The sequence below is a fragment of the Cydia fagiglandana genome, chromosome 10, assembly GCF_963556715.1.
Source record: "Cydia fagiglandana chromosome 10, ilCydFagi1.1, whole genome shotgun sequence".
In the NCBI taxonomy this organism is placed as follows: domain Eukaryota; kingdom Metazoa; phylum Arthropoda; class Insecta; order Lepidoptera; family Tortricidae; genus Cydia; species Cydia fagiglandana.
The window spans coordinates 18,905,898-18,933,349 of record NC_085941.1 but is presented as its reverse complement, the minus strand read 5'-3'; the positions used below and the strand labels follow the sequence as shown (position 1 = coordinate 18,933,349).

Below are 27,452 nucleotides of genomic sequence, written 5' to 3'. Positions count from 1 at the left end.
ATAATAACTACGCCAAACTACATGGATAACCACTTCACGAGATAACTTGCACTTTTAAAATTTTGTTAGGATGATTCTTTTTCACGACAACGACTACGAACGATGGTACAACCTGTTCTCCGTTTGAGTTCGCTCCGACACGACATCAACATGTGCAATACTGGGTGGAGGGCCTTCTCAAAAATAACGAAGAATTTCACTGCTAATTCATCTGGCTGTACAACTGCGATCACAACGAGAATCACATTTGGTGCAACCACAACCCACATTCGTAACTCTGATTTGACAATAAAGCTCGGTTTTCATTTACTGTTGTTTCGTTAAACCATATGTTTCATATTTCACGTGCATAATTGATTAGTTTACTAAATTAATATTATTAAGTATTTGTAAAGTTTGCTTTATTTTGATAAATTAGCAACTTGACGTCGATTGTCATGTATGTTGTAAGAGAGAATAGATTAAACAATCTAATGCATGGTTTAGGTCCCTGTGGAGGTTTATTACAATATTTATGATATTTTGAAAGGTGACGTACCCCGGCAGAAAACAGTTGTAGAGTTGGACCAAAAAAAGTCTGCAGCGGATTTGATAGCCCACGCAGAGCATGTGTCATTTATACGTCATAATTTCATAGAAGTTTGACGTTTAAAATAACACTTGCACTGCTGGGGCTATTAAATTCGCTGCAGACTATTCTGGGTATGACTTTAAACAAACAGTTTTTACGTATGCTGTCTTTATTATGAATACTTTTTATTTAAACCATCTTCTTCTTCTTCTTCCTCGCGTTATCCCGGCATTTTGCCACGGCTCACATAGGAGCCTGGGGTCCGCTTGACAACTAATCCCATGATTTGACGTAGGCACTAGTTTTTACGAAAGCGACTGCCATCTGACCTTCCAACCCAGAGGGGAACCATATTTAAACCATAAACATAATAAATATCAAATTTACAATAAAATGTAACCTAAAATTAAAACAACCTACAAAACTAACGCCTTAAAATGAAAATACAAATTGAAATTAAAAACTAAACTAGATAGATAGGTACCGTCTTTATTATTTCTATGGCCTGAGTTACACTTGTAAGTTTTACTTACGTAAGTAGGGACAAAGCTATTTGTTAGAATGAGATAACGATATTCATCTCTCATTCTGTAGTATAGCCGTGTCCCTACTTACGTAAGTAAAACTTACAAGTGTAACTCAGGCCTATGAACTGGCAATAATAGAAAGGGACACACTGATCCTGTTGTCGCTAGAGTCAGACCAATAATTGTCTGCAGCGGATTTGATAGCCCACGCAGTGCAAGTGTTATTTTAAACGTCAAACTTCTATGAAATTATGACGTATAAATGACACTTGCACTGCGTGGGCTATTAAATCCGCTGCAGACTTTTTTTGGTACGACTCTATCTTTACCGTCTCGTTGCTCTTTACTTTGAACTAACTCTTTTGCATAACTTTTGTAAACTCGCTCAGGCTTATGCCGGCTGTACACTTTCCGCGAGACACCTCGAGACAGGCCGAGAGCGAGTGTGTACAGACTGCTCTCGTCTTGTCTCGGTCTTCCTTGTCTCGTCTCGCCGTTCTCCGATTGTCATGTGGTCGGCTTTTTCCGGCCGAGTCAAAGGGTCTCGCTGCTCTTGCGAGGGCAGCGAGCCAGGGCATGTACACCCTCATTGTTAAAACAGAAATTTGTGTAACTACCCGACCAAAACCTACGAACAAATTGGGGCAAGCCATCACGAATGCAAATTACGTATGTTAAATATTATTATCAATAATTACCCGGTGTGTTTCTGTAAAGACGTTTTGGTGATCAGCCGTTAAAATGTGGTCCAACTAGACTGAATTGCAGTTTACATAACCATTTCGACAAGCTACCAAAACTATTCAATAAAAATTTTGGAACTTTGGAAACTTTCTTTCATAAGTAGAACTATCTAACACGTAGTCAAATGACGCAACGTACTTGTAAATGGAATAGTAATATCATTTTGGCCACGTGTAAGGGTGGTATTCGACCTGTCCAATGTGTATTTTGTCTCACATTTTGCTTAATGGCAGAGTGAGACAAAATGACAAAAAATTGGACAGATGGAATACCACCCTTAGCTACGCCTATTGCTTCATGTAAATAATTACATCACATGGAAAAGATAATAAACAAAAACGTATAGTTACTGAGTTTATTAATCTTGAACAACTACATAACACAAGTACTTACATTTCACAACTAACAAATTAATAACAAACACTTTTCAGTTTCCATTCATAATCTTGGCCGATAAATTGCTTTTTCGATAATACGATGTATTATTAGGTATCCTTATTCTTTCAAATGACTCTGTTATGAATCAGGTAGGTACTTTTTCTCCTCTAATACGACTTCTGTGACAGATCCATAGAATACACATAGTTCTGTTTTTTTTTGGTACTGGTGGTTGTCGAAATTGCGGACTATTCTTTAGTATAACGCCATGCTGACTCGCATATCACCGCCTGCACGCTGGCGGAGGCTGCACCGCCGTCCCGGGCCCCGGACAGGCTCGTTGTCCCGCAAACGTGGCACTACGTTCAACGTTGACGATGACACTGTCAGTCTGCCTCCGATCAGGAAATCGTTTGCGGTGCAACAGCTTGGTTTGAACTTCTTCTGGCTCCACCGTTCAATCATGTAATTCCATCATAAACAAGATTGGATTACATAAATAATTGTTGTGCATTCGCTTGACAGTTGTCAATATTGACAAAGTTCAAAGCATTTTTCAAATAGGTAGGTAATGAAGTTAAGTGTTTTATGGAGGTTTTTATTACGAAAATAAATTATTTTAAAAAATATTTTATTTACCATTACATAGCAAAAAAAAGTATTTCGAGTTTGTCAACAAAACATAACGTGTCATTGCATATTGAATGAGTTCTGACTTCCTAATAATAAGAGCTACTTTACTCTGTATTCATTTTTAAAATAACTTGTACTAAAAGGCGCGTACCAAGACGTCCCGGTACCATGACATCTTACGACAGTTAAGCGACCGTAACGCAATGTTAAAATCCATTGCGTGCTAAACTTGACTTTAAATTAAAATTTCTCCTAAATTAAGAATTTTGAACCATCGGGACCACTTGGTGGTAACTTTGGGTACTCCAATGAATCTCCAGTTTGATTTTTTGCTCTTATTACAGGCCACACCCTGTATACATATATGCATAAATGATTTTATTATTTTTATATCATTTTGATCCATGTTCATTCACTGATATCTGTTTTAAAATCGTTAAATATGAAACGGTGTCGTCACTCCATCTAGCCGAGGATAGGCTAAAGGTGTGTGCGGCATCTATCCGAGAATGACTTTTTCTTGATTTCCGAGGCACGTTTTTTCCTTAGGCTTTATTCATCTTATACGAAGTTACATATGTCTTTGATAATAATTATAGTTTTTGCATTTCACGGAATTCTTAGGAATTTTTGAATTTGTATTATTATTCATTCTCTTTTTTTACCCGTAATACGTGAGGCTCGTGAGTCATCTGGCGCTCCGTTGGTCGGTTGAAGAACTGTCACCACCGGAACATTGGGTGTTCAAAATATTTTAAAAAAAGAAACCACCAATTATTGAATTGTTTATTTATTTCTCCCTTTAACATTTGGTACAGTCGCCTAAACATTGTGAGTAATTTAGATACACCGTCGTTACAGAGAATCCGTTACATCGTAGAGAATTTGAATAACTACCTACGCCTTATATAAAACCATATCTACATTGCGCGCGCCCGCCGCGCGTTAGGGCAACACACACAATATCATATAAAGAAAACTTCAAAAAACCTTTAGTATTGAATAGAGTACGAATTTACACCCTTTTAGGCCCCTCCCACATCTGGCGTCTTTCGAGCGTCGGCGTCTACAATTTTATGGCCGACGTCGACGCAGCGTCGACGCAACTGCGCAGCGACGTCATTTTCCATAGCGCTGGACCGACGCCGACAGACGCCGACGCTCGAAAGACGCCAGATGTGGGGGGGGGGGGGGGGGGCTTAATCCCTAAGAATGTTATTGCTCTCAAAGAAAGTCAGTAATTTATCGAATTATCGTGCTGTCAATATAAACCTTCATGCTTTTAAATAAGGTCTAGCTTGCAGCCATGATTTTGGCGTGTGAGAGATATTTTTTGACCAAAAATTAATGTTACTGTTATTGTTACATGGGCAAAAAGGGAGTAAATACTATATTTTAATACTAAATAATATTCTGTCAAGTTTTCTTTACCGAATCCTATACATACAATACAAAATGGACCAAATATCTTTAAAAACTACGTCCATTTAAAAAATCATTATTGTACAAAATTATAATTCTCCTAAAAGTTACTCATAACTTCGACCATGCAAACGACTTACTTTACAGGAATATAATGGTTGCATGTTTACCATATAACCAAATTTGATTTAAAAATTGTCTGTCTACATTAGATGACATTAGTTAGAAAGAGACGGATACAATACAATCTTTATCACACGGCCATTATACATCTATCGTCTGACCACTTAGATTCTGTCTAAGCTAACTCCGCACAGATTTTACAAGGACAAAGTGTAGATGCCACTATCAATGTCATATTTTCATAGAAATCTCAACGTAGTGGCACATCCACACATGTTTACCTAGTCGGTTCGGAGTTAGCTTGGCCTACCCTCACACTTTCAATCTTGCCTGGAGGCAACATTTTTCCATTCATTTCCTTCCACGGTACAACAACGGTACGGTAGGTACAGTCAAGGAATTTAAATTCCGACCCATTTCGTACTTTGTCACAGTGGCAATCAATATGAAAGCCGCTAGAGACCTCATACGGTTGTCACTGTGACAAAGTACGAAATGGGTCGGAATTTAAATTCCTTGACTGTACCTATGTACTGTACCATAGACATCTTACACTTGATATAAAACTTCACAACCTTCAATACCTTTTGCCAACAATCTTAGCCAATATACATTCCAAGTACAGTCAAGGAATTTAAATTCCGACCCATTTCGTACTTTGTCACAGTGACAACCGTATGAGGTCTCTAGCGGCTTTCATATTGATTGTCACTGTGACAAAGTACGAAATGGGTCGGAATTTAAATTCCTTGACTGTACCTATTCCATTCCAACATAGTTGACCTTAAGGGATTAGTTCTTGGAGACCCTCAATCACCTTTATTTCAAAGACTTAATGTTACAAATGGTCAAATTATGTTCACCTTTGCGAGTTGTCTCACCGGCGGGCGCTTGACTAGGCACAACTAGTCTATGGAACATGGGGTCCAGTCTGGTTACAGCTTAATTAATTACCGATTACATTATAAATGACAAGATATTAACACAAATTACTGTCAAAAATATGCATTTACAGACTTGTCCTACCAAAACTTACAGGCCTGTTTAACCTTTTCGACGCCATGTCAAACACAAAAGCAGTCACTCGGACGCCACATCACCGAAGTGTCAAAACTGAAATTGAACTTTATGCATATGCACGTAGGTCTATGTTGCTCTGTGGTATGTGACCGATTAATCCGTCTTTGGCGTTGGCAGGTGCGGATATATCGGTCATTGGCGTCCAAAAGGTTAACCTAAGGCCCAAGGTCCTACCTTAGCACCAGTTCGATGAAATTTAAATCCTATGCAATTGGAACAGAGTCGCTTTTGGTTTGTTTGGTTCAATTTTCCAACTACGCGAAATCAACTCTATTTCCTACACTATAGGTTCAAATTTTGAATGGCAAGTTTTAGATTTTTCATTTGTATGGTATCCTTCGGAGGATTCTAAGGTACAGTCGGTCGTAACAGCATATATCAAAACATGTATTAACTTTTGACAAAACACTTTGTATCAAATAGCTTGTATTTTATAAGGAAATTAGCTTATCGACGTACAATCAGCATCGCAAAAACAGCAAAGCTATATTTTTACAAACGCTGACTGTACATCCCTTATAACAAACAGATTTTATATGAAACATTGGAAGTACAGTCAACAACGAAACAAGATTCCGTTACATATACTATTTATAATTTTATACAAAGTCACTAATGATTCATTTACAGATAATTTTGAGTATAATTTTTATCTGATTTGATTTCACTGTTGACCGTTTCATTGATAAACATTTATTTATAAACAATGTTAATCAACAAAGTTTATCGGAAATAATAAATATACACAACTTATCTAATTCTAAATTACAGCTGTAAGATAACTGTTCGGGGGCACTTGCAAAAAGTTACTGATAGTTTAAGACAGATTTCTGATCGATGAAGATCATAAGACTATTTTCTAACTCAAAAAAAAATGTCCTACATGAAAATGTAGGCTTACCTGGTTTGAAAAACTATTAATTGATAATAGGTGTTTGCATTGCTAGCGAGAAAAATAAATCTCGCCGAAAACAATATTTAATTGATATAGAAAATACTTGCTAGTTGCTAGGTTCTCGATTCTCGTCATCGGTCGGACAGTTGCCTTGAGATTTTTACATTAAATAAATAAAAAATAAAATAATGATCGTTTATTTCAGACATTGTTTACAAACTGTTTATAAAAAAATGTTTACCAAACGACTTTAGAACAGACTAAACTGAGACCTAACTATATTACAATAGCAAGTAAACAAAAATCATACCTCGAATACACACAAAACCATATCACTATTATATCTTCATTATAAAAGATAATATAATAAGCAATATGGCCATGCAAGTGATATAATTAAAATTGCATTCTTAAAGTTATTAAATACATTAAATTCTTTGCACTTCAATGAATAAAATGAGTTTAGAAGCACTTGATTGATACTTTCTAAATAAGACTTTTTGTTTGCATAAATAAGGTATATTTTTAATTGGCAAAGGCTTTTCTTTTATTAAGTATGTTCTACTGAATTGTTTCGGTGGGTAGGACTAAGAGACTGAACATATGTGACGTTTTCAACCAAAAGTTACCACATTTTCGGTTGTTGATAAGGTATATTTCAAATTGAAGTTATATGAAAATAACGCCTTATTAAAAACAGATAATAAGTAACCTTTTGTTTGAAAATGGCACATTTCGTAATATTATTTCGAGTTCTGCTATGAAACTTAGATCTTTTACTATGTGTTTAACAAATGCATTAATGACACTTGAGTTTTTGATTAACGAAAATCATTTGAATTAATACAAAATGATTAAATTATATTGTAACTTCAGAAGACTTTTTTCATTAATTTATGTTCCAGAATGAAACGAAATGGAAGAGAACAGTAACACCTGAGGATGCCGAAGACCGGGCAAAGTGGAGAAGATTGAGCAGGAAAAAAGATCTTGGCGCTAGGCCGGGAAAACGCTAGGTCGAAGAAGAGAAGAAGAATGAAACGTTGGCTTTAAAATATGTAAAAAGCTTGTAGACTGTCTTCCTTAATAGATAGTTTTCTCCACATTTCCCTTAAGGATTTTTTTTAATTCAGTCCCTGGCCGCTTGTATAAGTACATCTGTTGTTTTCACAGGACTATTTTATTTTATTGTCCGTGTTAAGGGGCCCACTGATTAACCGTCTGCCGGACGGTATCGGCCTGTCAGTTAGAACAAAATTTTGACAGTTCCGAACATCTGACAGGCCGATACCGTCCGGCGGACTGTTAATCAGTGGGCCCCTTTAGGCGACGATGTCTTGTTTCCTTGGGTGACAGCTCTCGGTAGCCACATAAAAAATCGCGTAACATGCACCAGGGGGGCGAAACTGATCCTTTCTGGCATTCTCGGCTCCGTTCGGCTCAGTATTACTCCGAGCAAACAAGTATTATAAAGGTTGGCACAACTTTTGACAACCCTAAAACAGCATGGTTCGTTCCTGAACCACTGTCAAACTTCAGTTTTGTAGGAAGTTTCTTTTCTGTACGGTAGTTCGGTAGTACATACTATTACCTATTCTGTGGTAACACGGTCAGTTGTCCGGTGAAAACAACGGACGTACAGTCAGCAGCAGAAGTTGCTAAACGGGCGAGTCGTTCAAAATTACCTTGACACGCCCTTATTCTCTTAACAATAAAGTCGCGTCAAGATCATTTTGAACAACTGGCCCGCTTAGCAACTTCTGCTGCTAACTGTATATAAGCGACCTAAAGATGGAAAACGGGACGACAGTTTAGACGCTAGTTTGAATAGTTCTGAACACTGTATTTTTAAAAAAGCTTATAAAACCCAATTTTTATGTAGGCTTGATTGAAACCAAAGAGAATTTACTATAGAGGCGGATTGTCACAGTAATTTTTGTAGCTTCAGTACGAGGGTTGCACTGAAAATGTCGGGAATAGAGAATACTGTCGCATCTAGACAGTCAATCTTTATTTTAATGCATACTTAATCTCAAACTGACCACGCATATAAATTTTCTTTTGAAAGTAATCATTCTGTAATGCACACGGCTCATAATCCCAAAGTCCTTTTTGTATGGCGATTTTGGAGCCTTAGTGGTTTTGTATGAAATTCGTGGAGTAGCCAACGGAATTGAAGTTTTTTTTACATATATATATATATATAATATTTTTTTACTGTTGTCATATGAATATTTAGGAATGTCGAAATCTGCCGATATGCAACTTTTTTGGCAGTCTTTTTAATTAACAGCACAAATGCGATTTTAATTTTTGACGTCGCTTTGGAATGACATGCTTCTTTAAGATCATCTATGGGATAAAATGAAAGTGACTTTCATATTTAATTTTAACCGCAAACGAGCGTACGATGAACTCTAGTTCATAAAAAAATAACAGAAGCCCATTGTAACTTTTATTTGTTCGCTGAGGGCATATTGAAAACCGTTTAAAAATTTGATCGGAAAAATCACTTTGCCAAAAATTCAAATAATGTTCGACATACAATTTTCAAATTGCCAGTAATTCTTAAATACAAATGACAACCAAATGAAATATACCTTAAAAGTTTTATAAAGAGTTACATTTTTATAAATTATATGCCTCTTTCTATTATGTTATTTCTAAGTGTCCCATTCCCGAATATTTCAGTGCGACCCTCGTATTCGCCCACCTACCAAAACTTTTAGAACGCCATTTGTGACATTTAACAAATTTAACACATATCAGTGAAATAACAAGGATTAAAGTCAAATGGCGTTCTAAAAGTTTTGGCAGGCGGCCGAAAGATGGCAGTAAATTTTGTGGTTACAAAAATTACTTTGACAATCGGCCTCTATATCAAACTGTCTTTGTTCAAACAATCTGCTGAATAAACTAAAGTACGTTTTGATCCATATATTTGTGCAAACATTAAATTAATCAGTGACTTCAATTATTAAATAAATTAATCCTAAGCGTGCTGCTTGTTTACATTTACGCCGAGTAATCATTTTTAGGGTTCCGTACCCAAAGGGTAAAACGGGACCCTATTACTAAGACTTCGCTGTCCGTCCGTCCGTCCATCCGTCCGTCTGTCTGTCACCAGGCTGTATCTCACGAACCGTGATAGCTAGACAGTTGAAATTTTCACAGATGATGTATTTCTGTTGCCGCTATAACAACAAATACTAAAAACAGAATAAAATAAAGATTTAAGTGGGGCTCCCATACAGCAAACGTGATTTTTGACCAAAGTTAAGCAACGTCGGGCGTGGTCAGTACTTGGATGGGTGACCGTTTTCTTTTTGCATTTTTTTCCGTTTTTTTTTTGCTTTATGGTACGGAACCCTTCGTGCGCGAGTCCGACTCGCACTTGCCCGGCTTTTACTCGTTTATGATACATTGGAAACATTTTTTCATAGGATTCATTTACAAAAAGGTCATAACTCAAAACATAATAAAACATTATGCTATTTTCAGTTATTGATTGTAGATTATATATTCGACAGCTTAAGTAGATTGTGCTATATGTTTTGTGGTAACAGAGTCGTAAAATGTTAACGTATCACAACCAGAGTTACCGCATAAAGTACGGAGCCATACAGCGCCATCTGCATTAGCTGTCAAAGTCGAGGCACCCTTTTGTCTTGGACTTAAGTTTGAATTATATAATTTGACATTTTGAGATTCCTGTACCTATTTTAGCTGTCAAACATAATATTTCGAGACGAAAGAAGTGTTTAACGTATTTAATTAGTCATAAGGTAGGTCCCTACCGATAATCAGCGTTACGGCTTGCCGTGGCATTACGCTGAGTGGGGGACCTTTTTTCTTCTGGTTTTTTTTTATAACTTGTCTTATGTAACCAGCCATGTGAGACGTGAATAGAGTGAGACCTAGAAAAGTCTGCATCGATTTTGATAGCCCACGCAGTGCAAGTGTTATTTATGCGTCAAAATTTAATAGAAGTTTGATGTAACAACTCTTGCACTGCGTGGGCTATCAAAATCACTGCAGACTTTTCTTGGTCTAACTCTAAATGTATTCTATTCTATTTTATTTTGAGTTGTGACCGTTTTGACTGTGTATTGGTTTGTTATAGGCTAAACGGTTTGGCACTACATAGCAGTGTTAGAAAATTAATTCGACAAGGAAGCACGGTCAGAGAGAAGATATCTTTAAGTTAGGTGCAATGGGCTGACTTCGAGCGCGGGGTGATTTTGAAAATGCCAAATATCTTTAAAACCAGAAGCACTTCATACTTCTCCAGTTCGATGAAATTTAAACCATATTCAATTGGAACAGAGTTGCATTTCTTTTGTTTCGTTAAATTTTCAAACAAATAAAATTCAACCCTATTTCCTGCACTACAGGTTCAAATTTTATTGGCAAATTTTGGGTTTCGCATTTGTATGGCTGGGTCTTAGGAGGTTTTGGCTGTACCCGCGCTCTTAAGTTAGGCTAACTGGCTATCGATGGATGGACCTATCCTTTGGCAATAAGGTTTACTGATTGGGTTGGCAACTGTCACAAGTTTTATTCGTAGATGGCGCCAGCATAGGTTAGGTTTCCCAGATTCTAGTTTTGTTATATGGGATTTGGCTTAAAGGGCATCCAGATAACAATAAAAAAAAAGTTGACAGTATTGGTAGAATTTATAGTGACTGCACTGGCGCTATCTATAAAAAAAAACTACCGGACCGGCCAATCCCATAGGGAGTATTAATGCAATGTTCTGCCGCCAGAATGCAGCACTAGCACAAACCGTAAACCATAGAGTAACTTAACACTATGCGTTAGTTTTTTGACAAGTTTTCAAAGATTATTTGCTACGAATAATTACATCAAGTGCATCAAGTCGGTTTGTTTACTGTTTCTGCTAGTGGTGCCCCCTACACAGTATTGCGGAATATCCGCTATTGTCAGTTAACAGTTTGGTGTGCAAACAGAAGATACAAACAAACAAACAGCTAAAATTATAAATTCACTTTAATTAATTACGATCTATGGTCTCAGTAACGCGAAAAGGATCTACACCACTTTTATATTTTATAATTTTTATTTCGAAACTAGAGAGAGTTATGATGGAGTTTTTAAGAAAATATTCTGCCGGTAAAAGTTTTGCGTATTTAAAAAATATAATTATAGTTCGTTCGCGTTAAGAATGCAGGGCTATAACCGCGAAAATCGAAGTTCGCAAATTGCGGGCATTTTTCTCTGTCACTCTAATTACGCCTTCATTGGAGTAAAAGAGAAAGATTCCCGCAATTTGCGAATTTCGGTTTTGGCGGTAGACCCTCAGTACAGATGTAGTGCATAATTGTTTTCCATCGTATTTTCTCGGGAACGAGTGTATAAATACCTACTCCCTTCTGTCTCGTCCAGCCCTTCTCCGACTGGTCGGAGCGGTGCCGAGACTCAGCGAGAGGCTCTCGACGTGTGTACAGCCGGCATTATATAATACAAACATTTGTTTACAGTTTAACTACTTTATATTACTAAAAAGATACGCCTTAACCTTCTTCGACACAATATTCTCTCTAATTACTCGATTACAAGTTTTATAGTGGTAACACACTATCGCACCTCACCGCGACCTTGGTGCCGCGCGCGCATAAGTGAGACGCCCTCACACGTATGGGTGCGGCGCTCGGTGCGGTAGTGTGTTACGGCTTTTACATCCCGCTCTCATCAGTAAACTTACAGTGCGTGTGATCGTTTTCACTAGTGCAGCAACGCTCGTGTGCGCTCAGCTGCCGCCAGCCCGCTCGGCCCGCTCTGCACGTAGCCACTCTACAAACTCGTCTAACATTACTGGCCCTGAAACAAAATTAAATACATTTAAGACATAAGGTACTAAGAATACTGGGAAATAGGCAGTTACCTGCTCAGTGATATAAACGGACGAGATAGCGAAGCCGTTTAGATACACGAGGCTGGTAATACCGTTTATTTGTGATTTTTTACTAACTTTTTTTTCAGGAAATATGGCCTAAAAATCAGACCGAGTCTGTCACGAGGCTGTATCTCACAAACCGTGATAACTAGATTGTTGAAATTTTCGCAGATGACGTATATCTGTTGCCGCTAAAACAACAAATACTAAAAACACAATAAAATAAATATTTAAGAGGGGTTCCCATACAACAAACGTGATGTTTTTGCTGTTTTTAAGTGTACTCACACGCTCCGTCGGCGTCGTAATGCTGCAGCTGGGTGTCGACGGTGCGGCTGAACTCGAGTATGTTGCACCACTGGTCGCGGTTGACGACGCGGTAGCGGCGCGCGGCGCCCTGGCGCTGCAGGAAGTCGCCGAGCGCGGGCCGCAGCGCCCACCGCGGCAGCAGCACGCCCAGCAGCTGCAGGAAGTGTACTCACACGCTCCGTCGGCGTCGTAATGCTGCAGCTGGGTGTCGACGGTGCGGCTGAACTCGAGTATGTTGCACCACTGGTCGCGGTTGACGACGCGGTAGCGGCGCGCGGCGCCCTGGCGCTGCAGGAAGTCGCCGAGCGCGGGCCGCAGCGCCCACCGCGGCAGCAGCACGCCCAGCAGCTGCAGGAAGTGTACTCACACGCTCCGTCGGCGTCGTAATGCTGCAGCTGGGTGTCGACGGTGCGGCTGAACTCGAGTATGTTGCACCACTGGTCGCGGTTGACGACGCGGTAGCGGCGCGCGGCGCCCTGGCGCTGCAGGAAGTCGCCGAGCGCGGGCCGCAGCGCCCACCGCGGCAGCAGCACGCCCAGCAGCTGCAGGAAGTGTACTCACACGCTCCGTCGGCGTCGTAATGCTGCAGCTGGGTGTCGACGGTGCGGCTGAACTCGAGTATGTTGCACCACTGGTCGCGGTTGACGACGCGGTAGCGGCGCGCGGCGCCCTGGCGCTGCAGGAAGTCGCCGAGCGCGGGCCGCAGCGCCCACCGCGGCAGCAGCACGCCCAGCAGCTGCAGGAAGTGTACTCACACGCTCCGTCGGCGTCGTAATGCTGCAGCTGGGTGTCGACGGTGCGGCTGAACTCGAGTATGTTGCACCACTGGTCGCGGTTGACGACGCGGTAGCGGCGCGCGGCGCCCTGGCGCTGCAGGAAGTCGCCGAGCGCGGGCCGCAGCGCCCACCGCGGCAGCAGCACGCCCAGCAGCTGCAGGAAGTGTACTCACACGCTCCGTCGGCGTCGTAATGCTGCAGCTGGGTGTCGACGGTGCGGCTGAACTCGAGTATGTTGCACCACTGGTCGCGGTTGACGACGCGGTAGCGGCGCGCGGCGCCCTGGCGCTGCAGGAAGTCGCCGAGCGCGGGCCGCAGCGCCCACCGCGGCAGCAGCACGCCCAGCAGCTGCAGGAAGTGTACTCACACGCTCCGTCGGCGTCGTAATGCTGCAGCTGGGTGTCGACGGTGCGGCTGAACTCGAGTATGTTGCACCACTGGTCGCGGTTGACGACGCGGTAGCGGCGCGCGGCGCCCTGGCGCTGCAGGAAGTCGCCGAGCGCGGGCCGCAGCGCCCACCGCGGCAGCAGCACGCCCAGCAGCTGCAGGAAGTGTACTCACACGCTCCGTCGGCGTCGTAATGCTGCAGCTGGGTGTCGACGGTGCGGCTGAACTCGAGTATGTTGCACCACTGGTCGCGGTTGACGACGCGGTAGCGGCGCGCGGCGCCCTGGCGCTGCAGGAAGTCGCCGAGCGCGGGCCGCAGCGCCCACCGCGGCAGCAGCACGCCCAGCAGCTGCAGGAAGTGTACTCACACGCTCCGTCGGCGTCGTAATGCTGCAGCTGGGTGTCGACGGTGCGGCTGAACTCGAGTATGTTGCACCACTGGTCGCGGTTGACGACGCGGTAGCGGCGCGCGGCGCCCTGGCGCTGCAGGAAGTCGCCGAGCGCGGGCCGCAGCGCCCACCGCGGCAGCAGCACGCCCAGCAGCTGCAGGAAGTGTACTCACACGCTCCGTCGGCGTCGTAATGCTGCAGCTGGGTGTCGACGGTGCGGCTGAACTCGAGTATGTTGCACCACTGGTCGCGGTTGACGACGCGGTAGCGGCGCGCGGCGCCCTGGCGCTGCAGGAAGTCGCCGAGCGCGGGCCGCAGCGCCCACCGCGGCAGCAGCACGCCCAGCAGCTGCAGGAAGTGTACTCACACGCTCCGTCGGCGTCGTAATGCTGCAGCTGGGTGTCGACGGTGCGGCTGAACTCGAGTATGTTGCACCACTGGTCGCGGTTGACGACGCGGTAGCGGCGCGCGGCGCCCTGGCGCTGCAGGAAGTCGCCGAGCGCGGGCCGCAGCGCCCACCGCGGCAGCAGCACGCCCAGCAGCTGCAGGAAGTGTACTCACACGCTCCGTCGGCGTCGTAATGCTGCAGCTGGGTGTCGACGGTGCGGCTGAACTCGAGTATGTTGCACCACTGGTCGCGGTTGACGACGCGGTAGCGGCGCGCGGCGCCCTGGCGCTGCAGGAAGTCGCCGAGCGCGGGCCGCAGCGCCCACCGCGGCAGCAGCACGCCCAGCAGCTGCAGGAAGTGTACTCACACGCTCCGTCGGCGTCGTAATGCTGCAGCTGGGTGTCGACGGTGCGGCTGAACTCGAGTATGTTGCACCACTGGTCGCGGTTGACGACGCGGTAGCGGCGCGCGGCGCCCTGGCGCTGCAGGAAGTCGCCGAGCGCGGGCCGCAGCGCCCACCGCGGCAGCAGCACGCCCAGCAGCTGCAGGAAGTGTACTCACACGCTCCGTCGGCGTCGTAATGCTGCAGCTGGGTGTCGACGGTGCGGCTGAACTCGAGTATGTTGCACCACTGGTCGCGGTTGACGACGCGGTAGCGGCGCGCGGCGCCCTGGCGCTGCAGGAAGTCGCCGAGCGCGGGCCGCAGCGCCCACCGCGGCAGCAGCACGCCCAGCAGCGCGCGCGCCGTACCCGTGTCCAGCGAACGCTGCTCTTTGTCCTGAACACACCACAACCACACCTTCATTAACACAAAAGTGACGAAAGAGAACGCGAAATAACCTTTTCATACAAACATAGTTCACATTTTCAACATGGCACAATATATTATATATATTTTGACGTCTGTAACGGAGTTGCCCTCTGGCTAACCGCATAATATGACGCTACAAATAGTTGATGAAGTTGATCCTTCCTTAAGTCACTCAAATGCACAAGCAGGGGCCGATTGCATAACTTGTAACTAATAATATTAGCGAAAGTCTCTTTCTAATGAAAGGAATTGGAAAGAGACTTCCGCTAATATTATTAGTTACATGTTGTTATGCAATCGGCCCCAGAATGTATTATGTATGCGGCACCGCGTTATAATACATTCGGTAGAGACACACTGAAAGAAAACGAACTATAGGACGTCGAACTTAAAGATGTCCTCCTGTTCTGCAGAAAAACAAGAAGATGTAGAGAATAGTAAGGGAATGCTGCCGGCAGTGTTGGCCGAACGTTAATGCAATTGACCATTAAAAATTAACCATTGAAAAGGTTAATTGCCATTAGCCATTAACCATTGAAGGAAAATTAATTATCAATTGCATTGAACATCAATTTGCATTAATGTTAATTTATTACGAACCACTAACAATTAAAAAGAATTAATGGTTATTGCTTTACAAACCATTAAAAACTAAAACAATTTTTAATGAAAATTAAACATGTGATTGATAATTAACAATTAACAAGGGTTTTAGTTTGTTAAGTTTTATACATACATACATAATATGTAAAATCGAATAAAATTTAAGATATTATATATAATAATAAATCATCAAGTAAATACACATTAACAAGAATAAATATCGTAATTTTATAAAGACGCCCAAGGGATCAAAGGTCTAGTGCAGCGGTCGGCAACCTGCGGCCCGCGGGCCGCATGCGGCTCGTGAACCTATCACTTGCGGCCCGAGTGCCGCCTTGACTTTTATTTATTTTATTTATTTTATTTATTTTATTTATTTTATTTATTTTATTTATTTTATTTATTTTATTTATTTTATTTATTTTATTTATTTTATTTATTTTATTTATTTTATTTATTTTATTTATTTTATTTATTTTATTTATTTTATTTATTTTATTTATTTTATTTATTTTATTTATTTTATTTATTTTATTTATTTTATTTATTTTATTTATTTTATTTATTTTATTTATTTTATTTATTTTATTTATTTTATTTATTTTATTTATTTTATTTATTTTATTTATTTTATTTATTTTATTTATTTTATTTATTTTATTTATTTTATTTATTTTATTTATTTTATTTATTTTATTTATTTTATTTATTTTATTTATTTTATTTATTTTATTTATTTTATTTATTTTATTTATTTTATTTATTTTATTTATTTTATTTATTTTATTTATTTTATTTATTTTATTTATTTTATTTATTTTATTTATTTTATTTATTTTATTTATTTTATTTATTTTATTTATTTTATTTATTTTATTTATTTTATTTATTTTATTTATTTTATTTATTTTATTTATTTTATTTATTTTATTTATTTTATTTATTTTATTTATTTTATTTATTTTATTTATTTTATTTATTTTATTTATTTTATTTATTTTATTTATTTTATTTATTTATTTTATGAGCACCCATTATAACTAACAATAATGGGTGTATTCCCATTTGTTCCCACGGGGAACATATAGGAAATATATGTGCAGTTTGCATATAAATTATTCCCATTTTTCCCCACTTTATTGGTGTGGCGACAAATGGGAACACATCATTATCCGATATTTTCCCATTTGTTCCCGCCTGGAGCAGATGCATATAAATGAATATATCCCATTTGTCCCCGTTTCCCATTTATCTCCAACTCACATATGACAGGGACAAATAAAAATACACCAATAATGAGTGTATTCCCATTTAATAGTTTCAAGCAAAATTAACATTAATTATTAGTTTATGAAAAAAATATTTAATTCCATTAAACGTTAATGCAATTGAGAGTAATTCTAATTAATTTTTTGAAACTTTAATGCCATTAAATAGGCAATTAGATTGACAATCAATGTAATTAAACGTCTCAAGATTCAATTCTAACTAACTTTAATTAAATTGATGCGTAATGCAATTGATTAATTGCGGAATTAATGGTTAATGCAATTGATTAATTGTTAATTAGAATTAACCATTACGGCCAACACTGGCTGCCGGGACTATCCTGCAGCAACTCCAGGGAACAGGACTGAATGAACACGACACGCGGTAGACAGCCTGCCTACTTCCGTCCGAACGTCCCTACACTACATCTACATCTATAGTTCGTTTTTTTTTAGCATTAGAAAGAACTTGGAAGAAGGAGAAGGTAAGCGATTTTGGCATGTCTTTTAATTGAAAAACGCTTATTAAAAATCAGTAACTATCATTTATGAAAGTAGAAGAATATAAATGATTGTATTAGATTCATAATTGTTACATATTTGCCGTAACTTATTTTTAAAATGAGTTTTTCAATTAAAAGACACATCAAGATTGTTTACCTAATTTCTAATGCTAAAAAAAACGAGGTATAAGTACCCGTTAATTAAAAGGGGGTAGAGGAGGGTAAATTTTCAGATTCTGTCAAATTACCCCATTACACACACAAATGCAGCTCACGCACACTACCTCAATTGACTGGGACAGGTCAATGACCCCTAATGTTTTTTTAAAGGTGCTGTTTCGAGTTTGGTGTTAACCACTGGCCTCTTTTGAGGAATGCAAACTGTCAAAGGGTTCCTTTGTGATAAGACAGAGAAAAAACACTTTTTATATAGCTTTCCTTGTTTGTTCATGTCATGTCATAGGTATGTGACGTATTTAAATGTAAATAATCCTAGTTAATTCATTTCGTTGTTGACTTTTGTATTAAGAGAGGTACAAACAGCAGCACTCTTAAGTATGACCTGTGTTCTTATCGGTGAACCTTATGCCTTTTGTAACAAGGTTTACGAACCGTCAGTTAAGTGTGGTTGTGGGCGATGGTATGCGGATTGTAGAGATAGACCGAATCAAACGTAGGAGTTATTTTTATTAAGTCAGATGGATAATACTTACGAAGCTATTGAAATTTGTATTTAAATAAATAAATTTGGATTATTACAATAGGGATATAGATACCTCAACTAAATTATTGGTAAAACAAAATCAGAGCATTACAAAAATGTCCAAAGGCCAAAGCCACGCTGATAAGACTAAGACCTCGTCCTATAAACGTTCACTGAAAGAAAACCAAAGGCATTTCTGATGGTTCTACATATTTCGTTTCTGAGTTATCGTTTTGCACCGAATCAATAAAATAAAAGCACTTTTTTATTTGATATTATAAGAATCGTCACATTTAACCAACATACTTCTAAAGCAGACCACTCCGATGGTATTGGCTTTAAATATCGTTCTTTCAACTGATAATATAGCCACTAAAACTCGCTGAGACTGCAGGTCTACTCTTGATTTCAATTTCTTGATAATATATCATTGAATTAACTTTAACTCGAAGCACGTGATAGCTCTTTAGAACTGTGTGAAACTAAGAATTTTACACAATGAAAATTTATTCCAATAAGATAAAACAAATCTTCAAACTTTTTTCATACACTGATTTGGTTGTGTTCGTATAGTTTTTAAATAATTTGTTATATTTTTAAAGTATTATGACTTGTGAATAAAATCAAATCAAAATTTTAATGACTCTGAGATTTCCGTATGACATTCTTCATTTAACCTATTTATTTTGAACACAGTTTTTCACTGGTATCATCATTCGTATATGGACATTAATTTATGTCATAAACGAAATGTCAAAATGGGAGATTTAGGTACGCGACCACTCCGGACGAGCCCCAGCGGGCATCAGAATGAAAGGAGAATTTTGACACATATGGCGGATGTATGGAAATTTTATGAAAGTTTAAATTTACGATTGAATTTCTCTGTTGCCTTTAAAAGGAAAAATAGGAAAACGCTAATTCGTTGTAGTCCAGTTATCTGGCTTTCAAAATCACTCGATATTATAGCTTGAGCAGCTATTTTTTTATACAAATTTTACCAAACCGTGACACTCGTTCATCTCATTTTAGGTACAACTTTGCATAAATGTATTTATTATATTTACTGTTAACTGGAAGAGATCCCATTCAGGGATAAGTTCGCCTTTGTTGTATTTAATTGACTCTGTGTTTTTCGTGTTTATATTTCTATGTACAATAAAGTAAATACATACATACATACATATTGTAAAAGATTTCAGATTTTCAAGGGTGATTCGTTGTAAACACACTCTTTGGGATAATAATGACATTTATTATATTTTTTTTATCAAGAGATGTGAACGCTAGCGACTAAACGGTGACTGCCTTTTTCGCTGATTTTGCTCGACGCAGTCTTAAGACGAAAGAAGACGATCGCACGAAATCGCTTTTTCATACAAAAAACTGGTCAAGTGCGAGTCGGACTCGCGTTTCAAGGGTTCCGTACATCACACAATTTTCAACAATTTTTTTTTGTACGTGTAACATGACGTGAGTGAAACGTCTTGAAAAACCCGAATGAGTCAATCAAGTTTTCAACACATGTAATATGAAGTTTTCTGGCGTGGTGGCTTATATCCCTGCAAATATGCAAAGTAGCTTAGTTAGGAAATTAAATGCCGAACAATAGTACAAGTGTCTAAATGCGAAGACTGAAGACCGAGCTCCGCCAGGCGTGTCTCACTCCGCGATTTCGTCGCTTTGCTGCAGGTAGCTAAAAGTACATCCCAATTTTGGGGTTTGCCATAAGCCGCGCGTGGCGCTGTCGCCACCTAGCGGCCATATCTGTGCTGATCGTGACAGACGCGTTTTGTTAGAGAGTGAGTCTTCTGTACCTAGTACTATTATTTATTCTGTGGCTCCGCGTAGAGCTTAAAACTCGGAGGGTCCGACGGGTCGCGCTTCCTACAACTTCCGCAAGTGTTTTAAAAGCGAAGGCCGAAGAGAGATAATACCTACAAGGTGGCCAAAAAATACGCACATTCCCGTAGCCAGGGAGGTTTTGGGATTATACCTACTGAGCAACATTTACTATGGGACCCGAAATCGCGAAAAAAAATGTATCCTCCCATAGAAAACGGACCAGCCAAAACGTATTAAACAGCCAAATTTTTCTTCGCGATTTCGGGGTTGCACGTCGGCAACGGGAATACACTTAGTTTATTTTTTGGCCACCCTGTGCTTTTTAAAACACGTGACAATACCTAGTAACATAATCAATCAGTACTACAAGTACCATTGCGGCTGTGTGCCAGATACAGCCTAGTCGCATTTTTTATCTACAGTCCAACTCACGCTTGAAGCTAAAGGCACGCCTCTTCGGGACGCTTCGGGTCTTCGGCCTTATGCGGATATCGGCCTAGGGCCTTCGCAATAGCTGTCTACATCATGTTTCACTTAAAGTATTGCGGCTGTGTCCCTAAAAAAACCTAAACCGCATTTTTGTTTTTAAATCCGACTCACGCTTGACTCTAGATTTCTAATAAGTTTTCCTGTCATCTTTAGGTAAAGGACTATTTTGTGTATTTTTTTCAGAATTTTAGACTTAGTAGTTTCGGAGATAGAGGGGGGAATGGTCATTTTTTGTCTATTTTCTTGAATAACTTCTAAAATTTTTATCGTAAATTTATAAAAAAAAATATATTTGAGATTCTCACAATGAGCTCTTTCGTTTGATATGTAACACGACATAGTTTGCAAAACTTTGATTTTTAATTTTATGGTTTACCCCCCAAAAGTAGCCCCTATGTTTAAAATTTATTTGTTGACGTTACATATCCGTCTTTGGGTCACAGACTTACATATGTGTACCAAATTTCAACTTAATTGGTCCAGTAGTTTTGGAGCAAATTGGCTGTGACAGACGGACGGACAGACAGCCGCACGAGTGATCCTATAAGGGTTCCGTTTTTTCCTTTTGAGGTACGGAACCCTAAAAATGGTCGTAATTTTCAAAATTATACTATAAATGTTTTGACGTCTGTTGTCCTCTGGCTAACCGCACAATAAAACGTTACACATAATTGATCATTCCTTAAGTCACTCAAATGTTTTAAATATAAATAATCTGTACAATTATTGTAACAGACCTTTGGTCGCAGGTTCAAACCCCGGCTCGTACCAATGAGTTTTTCGGAGCTTATGTATGAAATATCATTTGATATTTATCAGTTGCTTTTCGGTGAAGGAAAACATCGCGAGAAAACCGGACTAATCCCAATAAGGCCTAGTTTCCCCTCTGGGTTTGAAGGTCAAATAGCTGTCGCTTACGTAAAAAGTAGTGCCTAGGTCAATCTTGGGATTAGTTGTCAAGCGGACCCCAGGCTCCCATGAGCCGTGGTAAAATGCCAGTATAACGCGTGGAAGAAGTAACAGAACTTACCCTAGCAAAATCATAAGAATATCTGTATACAGCCTTAAATATGTAGGGGTCGTTGAGTAAGCTCTTGAGGTAGTCGAGTTTCATCTGAAGCTTATGGACGCTGTCGCACTGCAGCTCCGTTAAACCTGCGGACAAGAAAACTCATAACAGACAAGAAAAATAGAATAATTATTTAGGATAAATGATATTAATATCAAATAAGTTTACCTTTAAGCCACTCCTCTTGCGTGAAGTAGCCCATTTGTTTGGCACCCATTTTGTAAGCAATGACCAGCATCACAACATTCTCCGGGTCCACTCCTATGTCCTCGCAGAATTTCTCCATTCCTTCGGGCCCTGCAGACAACTTGATGTGGTAAGTAAAAGACAAATAGCAATTATCCATCTAATGTAAGCGAAAATAACTCTGTCTGATAATTATTCATTGCTACAGATGGAATTTGACGTAACATAGCAAGTTTTTGTTAAATCTAATTTTTATTGAGGCTTTGAACACTCTAGGTGAACATGTCAGCCTCATGTACCTATAGAAAGTTTAAGCTCTGAATTGGGGTAGCGTGGGTGGGCGCACGCGCGCGAGTGCCATTGTAGGTAAGTTCCGTCGCACGCGTCCGCGCCAGTTAGCAACGCTCATACTTTTTTTCGTTACCCCGCTCCCTAGCTCCGAGCAATCGTGTAACTAGCAGGGACGCCCTAAAATCTAAACTACTGTAAAGAATGTCTGCCAGCAGCGCATATTGTCCTACTTCGGCCACATAATGTGGGGAGATGAAAGCCTTGAAAAGCTGATTATTGTTGGAAACACGAGGGCAAACGAGGCCGGGTCTCCAACTAGGAGCGATCAAGTAAAAAGGGGCCCCATCCTCAACCAACTTTTTCTCGGTCGTGATGAACAGATGAACAGGCATCAATGGAGGCAGATCGGAATAACTATGTATGGAGCATCCACCACCGATGACCATGATTCTTAGTCATGGAACAACCACAGAGAGTAAATAATGGATAAGAACTGACCTAATACATCTGGCTCTGAGACTGTGGTGTACTCTTTGAACCATGCTAAACATTTCTTTGCACTGAAACTGGAGTCTTCTGCTTTGGAATGTCGTCGTGAACTGAAACAAATATTCAAAATGTTAGGATCTTGTTTTATTGAAAGGGAATAATAATACAATTTGACTAAAAAATGGTAGTAAACATGGAGCACTGGTAGCCTTGCGGTCGCAGGTTTAAACCCCAGCTCGTACCAATGAGTTTTTCGGAACTTATACTAATTACCAGTTGCTTTTTGGTGAAGGAAAACATCATAAAGAAACCGGACTAATCCCAAAAAAGGCTAGTATGTAGCCTCTGGGCATAGAGAATTATAAGTAAGACAAGAGTGCTCACTCCATAGTCCATACATAAGTTTTGGTACCAAATATATTAGTATTTTCATAGTCGACATCTAGCATCGAGTAGCGGAATTATCAGTACTTTTAGTAGCAGCAGTAGTACTTTCAAGTGACAATAGATGAAGCACCGACCGGAAACTCCAATCTCAACAACATAAGACTTTCTGGTGAAAATACTAATATTTTTGGTGCGAAACTGATGTATGGAGTGAGCACTCTTGTCTTACTAATATTTCTCTCTGGGTTAGAAGATCATATGGGAGTCAGCGTCAAGCGCACACGGCGGCGATACCTGGTGTTACGTGAGCGCTTATGTTGCTGGGCGTCGATCGCGGTGGCCCCGGGCACGCCCACGTCACCCGTCACCGCGCCGCGCGTCCGCTTGCTGCAGCGCGGCATCACTCTACCACCCTGTGTGCAAGATTCCTTATAAGTTTCCACCAAGTTGGTAGTAACCTGCTTATGAAGCCGCTATGCTAATTTAACCTGTGGAGCGCCTCAGAATTACCGCAGTATGGAATTCCTATACTAGTTACCAGCACACGTGTGACAGTAGAGCGCTCGACGGGTTAAACTTTTTAAATGGAGAATGTTATCTATCTATAGTTCGTTTTTTTAGCATTAGAAAGAACTACAAAGAAGGTAAGCGATCTTGACATGTCCTTTAATTGAAAAACGCTTTAAAAAAATCTATTACTTATGAAAGCAGAAGAATATAAATGATCGTATTAGATTCATAAGTGTTACATATTTGCAGAGACTTATTTTTAAAATGAGTTTTTCAATTAAAAGACACCTCAAGATTGACTACCTTTTTTCTAATGCTAAATAAAGGAACTATATCTATTAAGCCCTTTTATTCTGAGTTAGAGTATGTCTCTATGCTTAGTGTGCCACTTGGCAAAGGCCTCCTCCAGCTCTTTCCGTTGGGGTCTCTCGTGGGCCACTCGTCCAGTTCGGGCCTGCTGTGAGTTTAAGTTCATCCTCCCATCTTGTTTGGGGTATCCTCTGGGTCCGTGTGCAACCTCTTGGGTACCAATATTATTACGATTTTGCTCCATTATTCTTGCCTGTCTCTCAACATGTGGAGAATGTTATAGATGAACTAAATACTTTGCTGAACTTTGCTAAATAGATGAACTAAATAATTTGCCAAATGTTGATACTCAGCAAACTCCATATACAACCCATATCTAATTCTAAACAAGTGCAGAGTGTTTAACCGAGCCTAGATCAACAACTGAAGGATGACTAAGAAATGAGAATAATTTTATTAATGACTATGATAAATCATTTGGCAAACACTGTTGAAAATATGTCATTAGTATACTAGGTAACACAACATTTTGACCTACAAACACAGTAATCAGTTTAAAAACACCATTAATCTTATCATGAGGCATGAACGTAAGGACGGTATTCCACCTGTCCAGTTTATTGGTCCAATGTCATTGCTTCTCACTCTCTCATTAAGTAAAATGTGAGACACAAATTCACATTGGACCAAGAAATTGGACAGGTGTAATACCAACCTAGGTTAATCCACACATTCCAACCATCCATACATATTTAACAATAGACTATTATTATTTTTTCTAAAGTAATTTTCAATAAAGAAATATGTGAATAGAGAATGAATAATAAAAGTATTTGCTACGTAATAACCCACTGCGACGGTCCTTTAAAAAACACGAACCTTGTTGTATCTGTCACAAATTCAGCTGATACTCATACTGCATTTATAGGTTATATTTGAATACGAGGTGCTCTCAATTGTTAAAACTATCAACTAAACATATGATTCAACAATAATTCTTGCCGTCATCAACCATTTTCAATGTTGTTTACATCATAAATACCTTCCAAGCGAAATGTAAAATGTATATAGATGAATTTATCCATCTCAAAACAACATTATAAGCAATTTGGCCTACATAAGACTTAAATGTTATAACAAGAGATAAAATAACTTACTATTGGTGGCAGATTTGATATGAAATTTGAAAACTTAAAAGGGTTTTCGTCTCCTATTTTGCGAATTTTGCGTGCACAGCTTGACGAAAAATGTCTTCTTGACAGGTCGATAGTAACCTGAAATAAAAAATCAATGTGGAGGAAAAAAGGAGGACAACGATCTCAATGAGCACGTCTTAGAACTAGGTAATGAGATTACATTAATAAAGAACATCACGAAAACTGAAATTTACACTGTCAGGTGATGCGATTCTAAGAAAAACAACTATGATGGTTTCTCTTAAAGAAACCCACTCTCACCTCAGAGCTATTTGGTGAAAAACAGCGTGAAAGCAGAATGTACTTTTAATTTGTTTTTTGCTTTTTTACAAATCGACAAGTTATTTAAAATATGTGTTTAATTCTAAAATCAAACAGCAGACACAGCGGAAGAAAAACTCAAACGGTGGCTATAAACGAACGTTTTGTTATTGCTCTCAATTGCTCTAGGTACAATGCAAATATGCGTTTAGTTCATAGACATAATATATATATAGACGGTGTCTCAGCGAGCTGTCACTGTTGCCACTTTTGTTTAGTGTACGATTAACAATGAGGCCCACGTTGCTGTAGCCATGTCGATAAAGTCATATCGATAAACTATCGACATTTCTTGCAATTTTAATTTTACTTCAAAGGCTTAACGATACCTAAAATGACCAAAAACGCTTTTATTCTTTATTGTGGTTATCAGATCACAATTTTATAGTCACGCCCCAGCAGGGAACCAAGGGAAAGTTCAGATATTTAATTAAAATACATAAATACCTCCTAAAATAGGTGTTCCGCAATAATTGAATTATATTATTATATTATAATATATTCATTATCCATTAGCATTTCAATTATGTTTATGTTTAACGAAGATATTGAAGCTTCAATTAATCGCTATTTCGTTCCGCTGTGTAGCGTTTATCGATATATAACATGATTAAAATCGACTTTTTACATCCCTAAAAGAGCAGTCATATACGCTTTTACGCACACATACACAGCCCGGGCGCATCAAGAAAGGCAACACTTGATTTGAAGTCCACCTTGTCAACAGTATGGTTGTCCTTTTTTGACAAACGGCATTTTAAAAGAGCGAGGAGAGAGAAATGATACTAGTTGCTGCGTCGTGAAAGAGAACAGAAAAGGTTGGGCCCTTGGTTTAGTTAAATCAAGATACGTTTAAGCGTCCCTTTTTTTAATTTAAGCGTAGAAATAAATTGCAAAATATATAATATTTAAATGTATCGTATATTTTCTGGTTATAACAAAGTTTTAGTTAAAAACACAATTAGGATTGTTCATTTTTTTTAGACCCCCATTTTTATTTTATTTTCTGAAAATATAGGTTAATTAGGATTGTTCATTTTTTTTCAAATGTTCTATTTCGAAAACCATTTCGAGATATAAGGTTTCTAAACAGTTTCCGACATTTGCTGCGATATAATAATTGAGGATTGAAGATATTTCAACAAATATCCTTATGACCTTAGTTTGACCTTCTCCTGGGCTGAATGTAAAGTCATTGCATAATAAAAGTTATCGAACCATAGTAAATAAATCCGTCACTCACGTATTGTCAAAGTTATCATTGTCATCGATTGTCATAACAAAATTTTTCAGTTAAACCGCTGCGCTTGTTTGTTACAATTTGATCTATAATTAATACCTAAACAGTAGATTTCATTGCTTAATAATATATCAAAAACCTTGTTCCTATGTGTGGGAATGATTCACAAAAATAATAGTTCGAATCCACGAAGACCTACGACGTGAAAGATGGTGCCGTGAATTAAACTTGGAATACCTACCTACTCCACGTGTTACACACAGTATTGCTGTGAGAATCACGTCGATGTAAGTATAAAATTAATATTAATTTACTACAATTAAGTATTTAAAAGCTCACTTTATTGGTAGGGTCGTGGTATCTATTTATTTTCTGTGGTAATGTAGCCAGAGTATCTAAAGGCAAACCGTTAAACAGAGATGGTGCCTACTAGAAAGAAGGAATATACAAGAATACATAGCCATACTCAAAATTCAGCCTGAAACTGCTTTAAAAAGATATAATTTCTAATTTCCAGGTACATGTTGCAGTTCAAGCTGCTGATATCATGGTGGACAAGACTTAATAAAGAGTTGTGAATAATAAAACATGTTTTTGTTTACCTACTTTTTTATTAATTTGGGAAATATGTTATACATATATGTTTCCAAAAAAAATTGTAACTTTACATTCAATGTATGTTTATCATGTTCT

At 39.3% G+C, this 27,452-nt stretch overlaps 1 protein-coding gene across 1 annotated transcript; it reads right to left on the bottom strand.

Moving 5' to 3' along the window:
- Nucleotides 1-12,066: 12,066 nt before the first annotated feature.
- On the bottom strand, nt 12,067-25,609 carry LOC134668015 (DCN1-like protein 4). The gene is made up of 8 exons (XM_063525456.1): nt 25,460-25,609; nt 25,160-25,276; nt 23,478-23,596; nt 22,806-22,906; nt 21,999-22,127; nt 21,792-21,916; nt 15,101-15,317; nt 12,067-12,214 (listed from the first exon to the last, which is right to left on the bottom strand). Exons 3-8 carry the CDS (start codon nt 23,582-23,584, stop codon nt 12,144-12,146), a joined length of 750 nt encoding a protein of 249 aa, XP_063381526.1. The 5' UTR covers nt 23,585-23,596; nt 25,160-25,276; nt 25,460-25,609; the 3' UTR covers nt 12,067-12,143.
- Between the last annotated feature and the right edge of the window lie 1,843 nt (nt 25,610-27,452).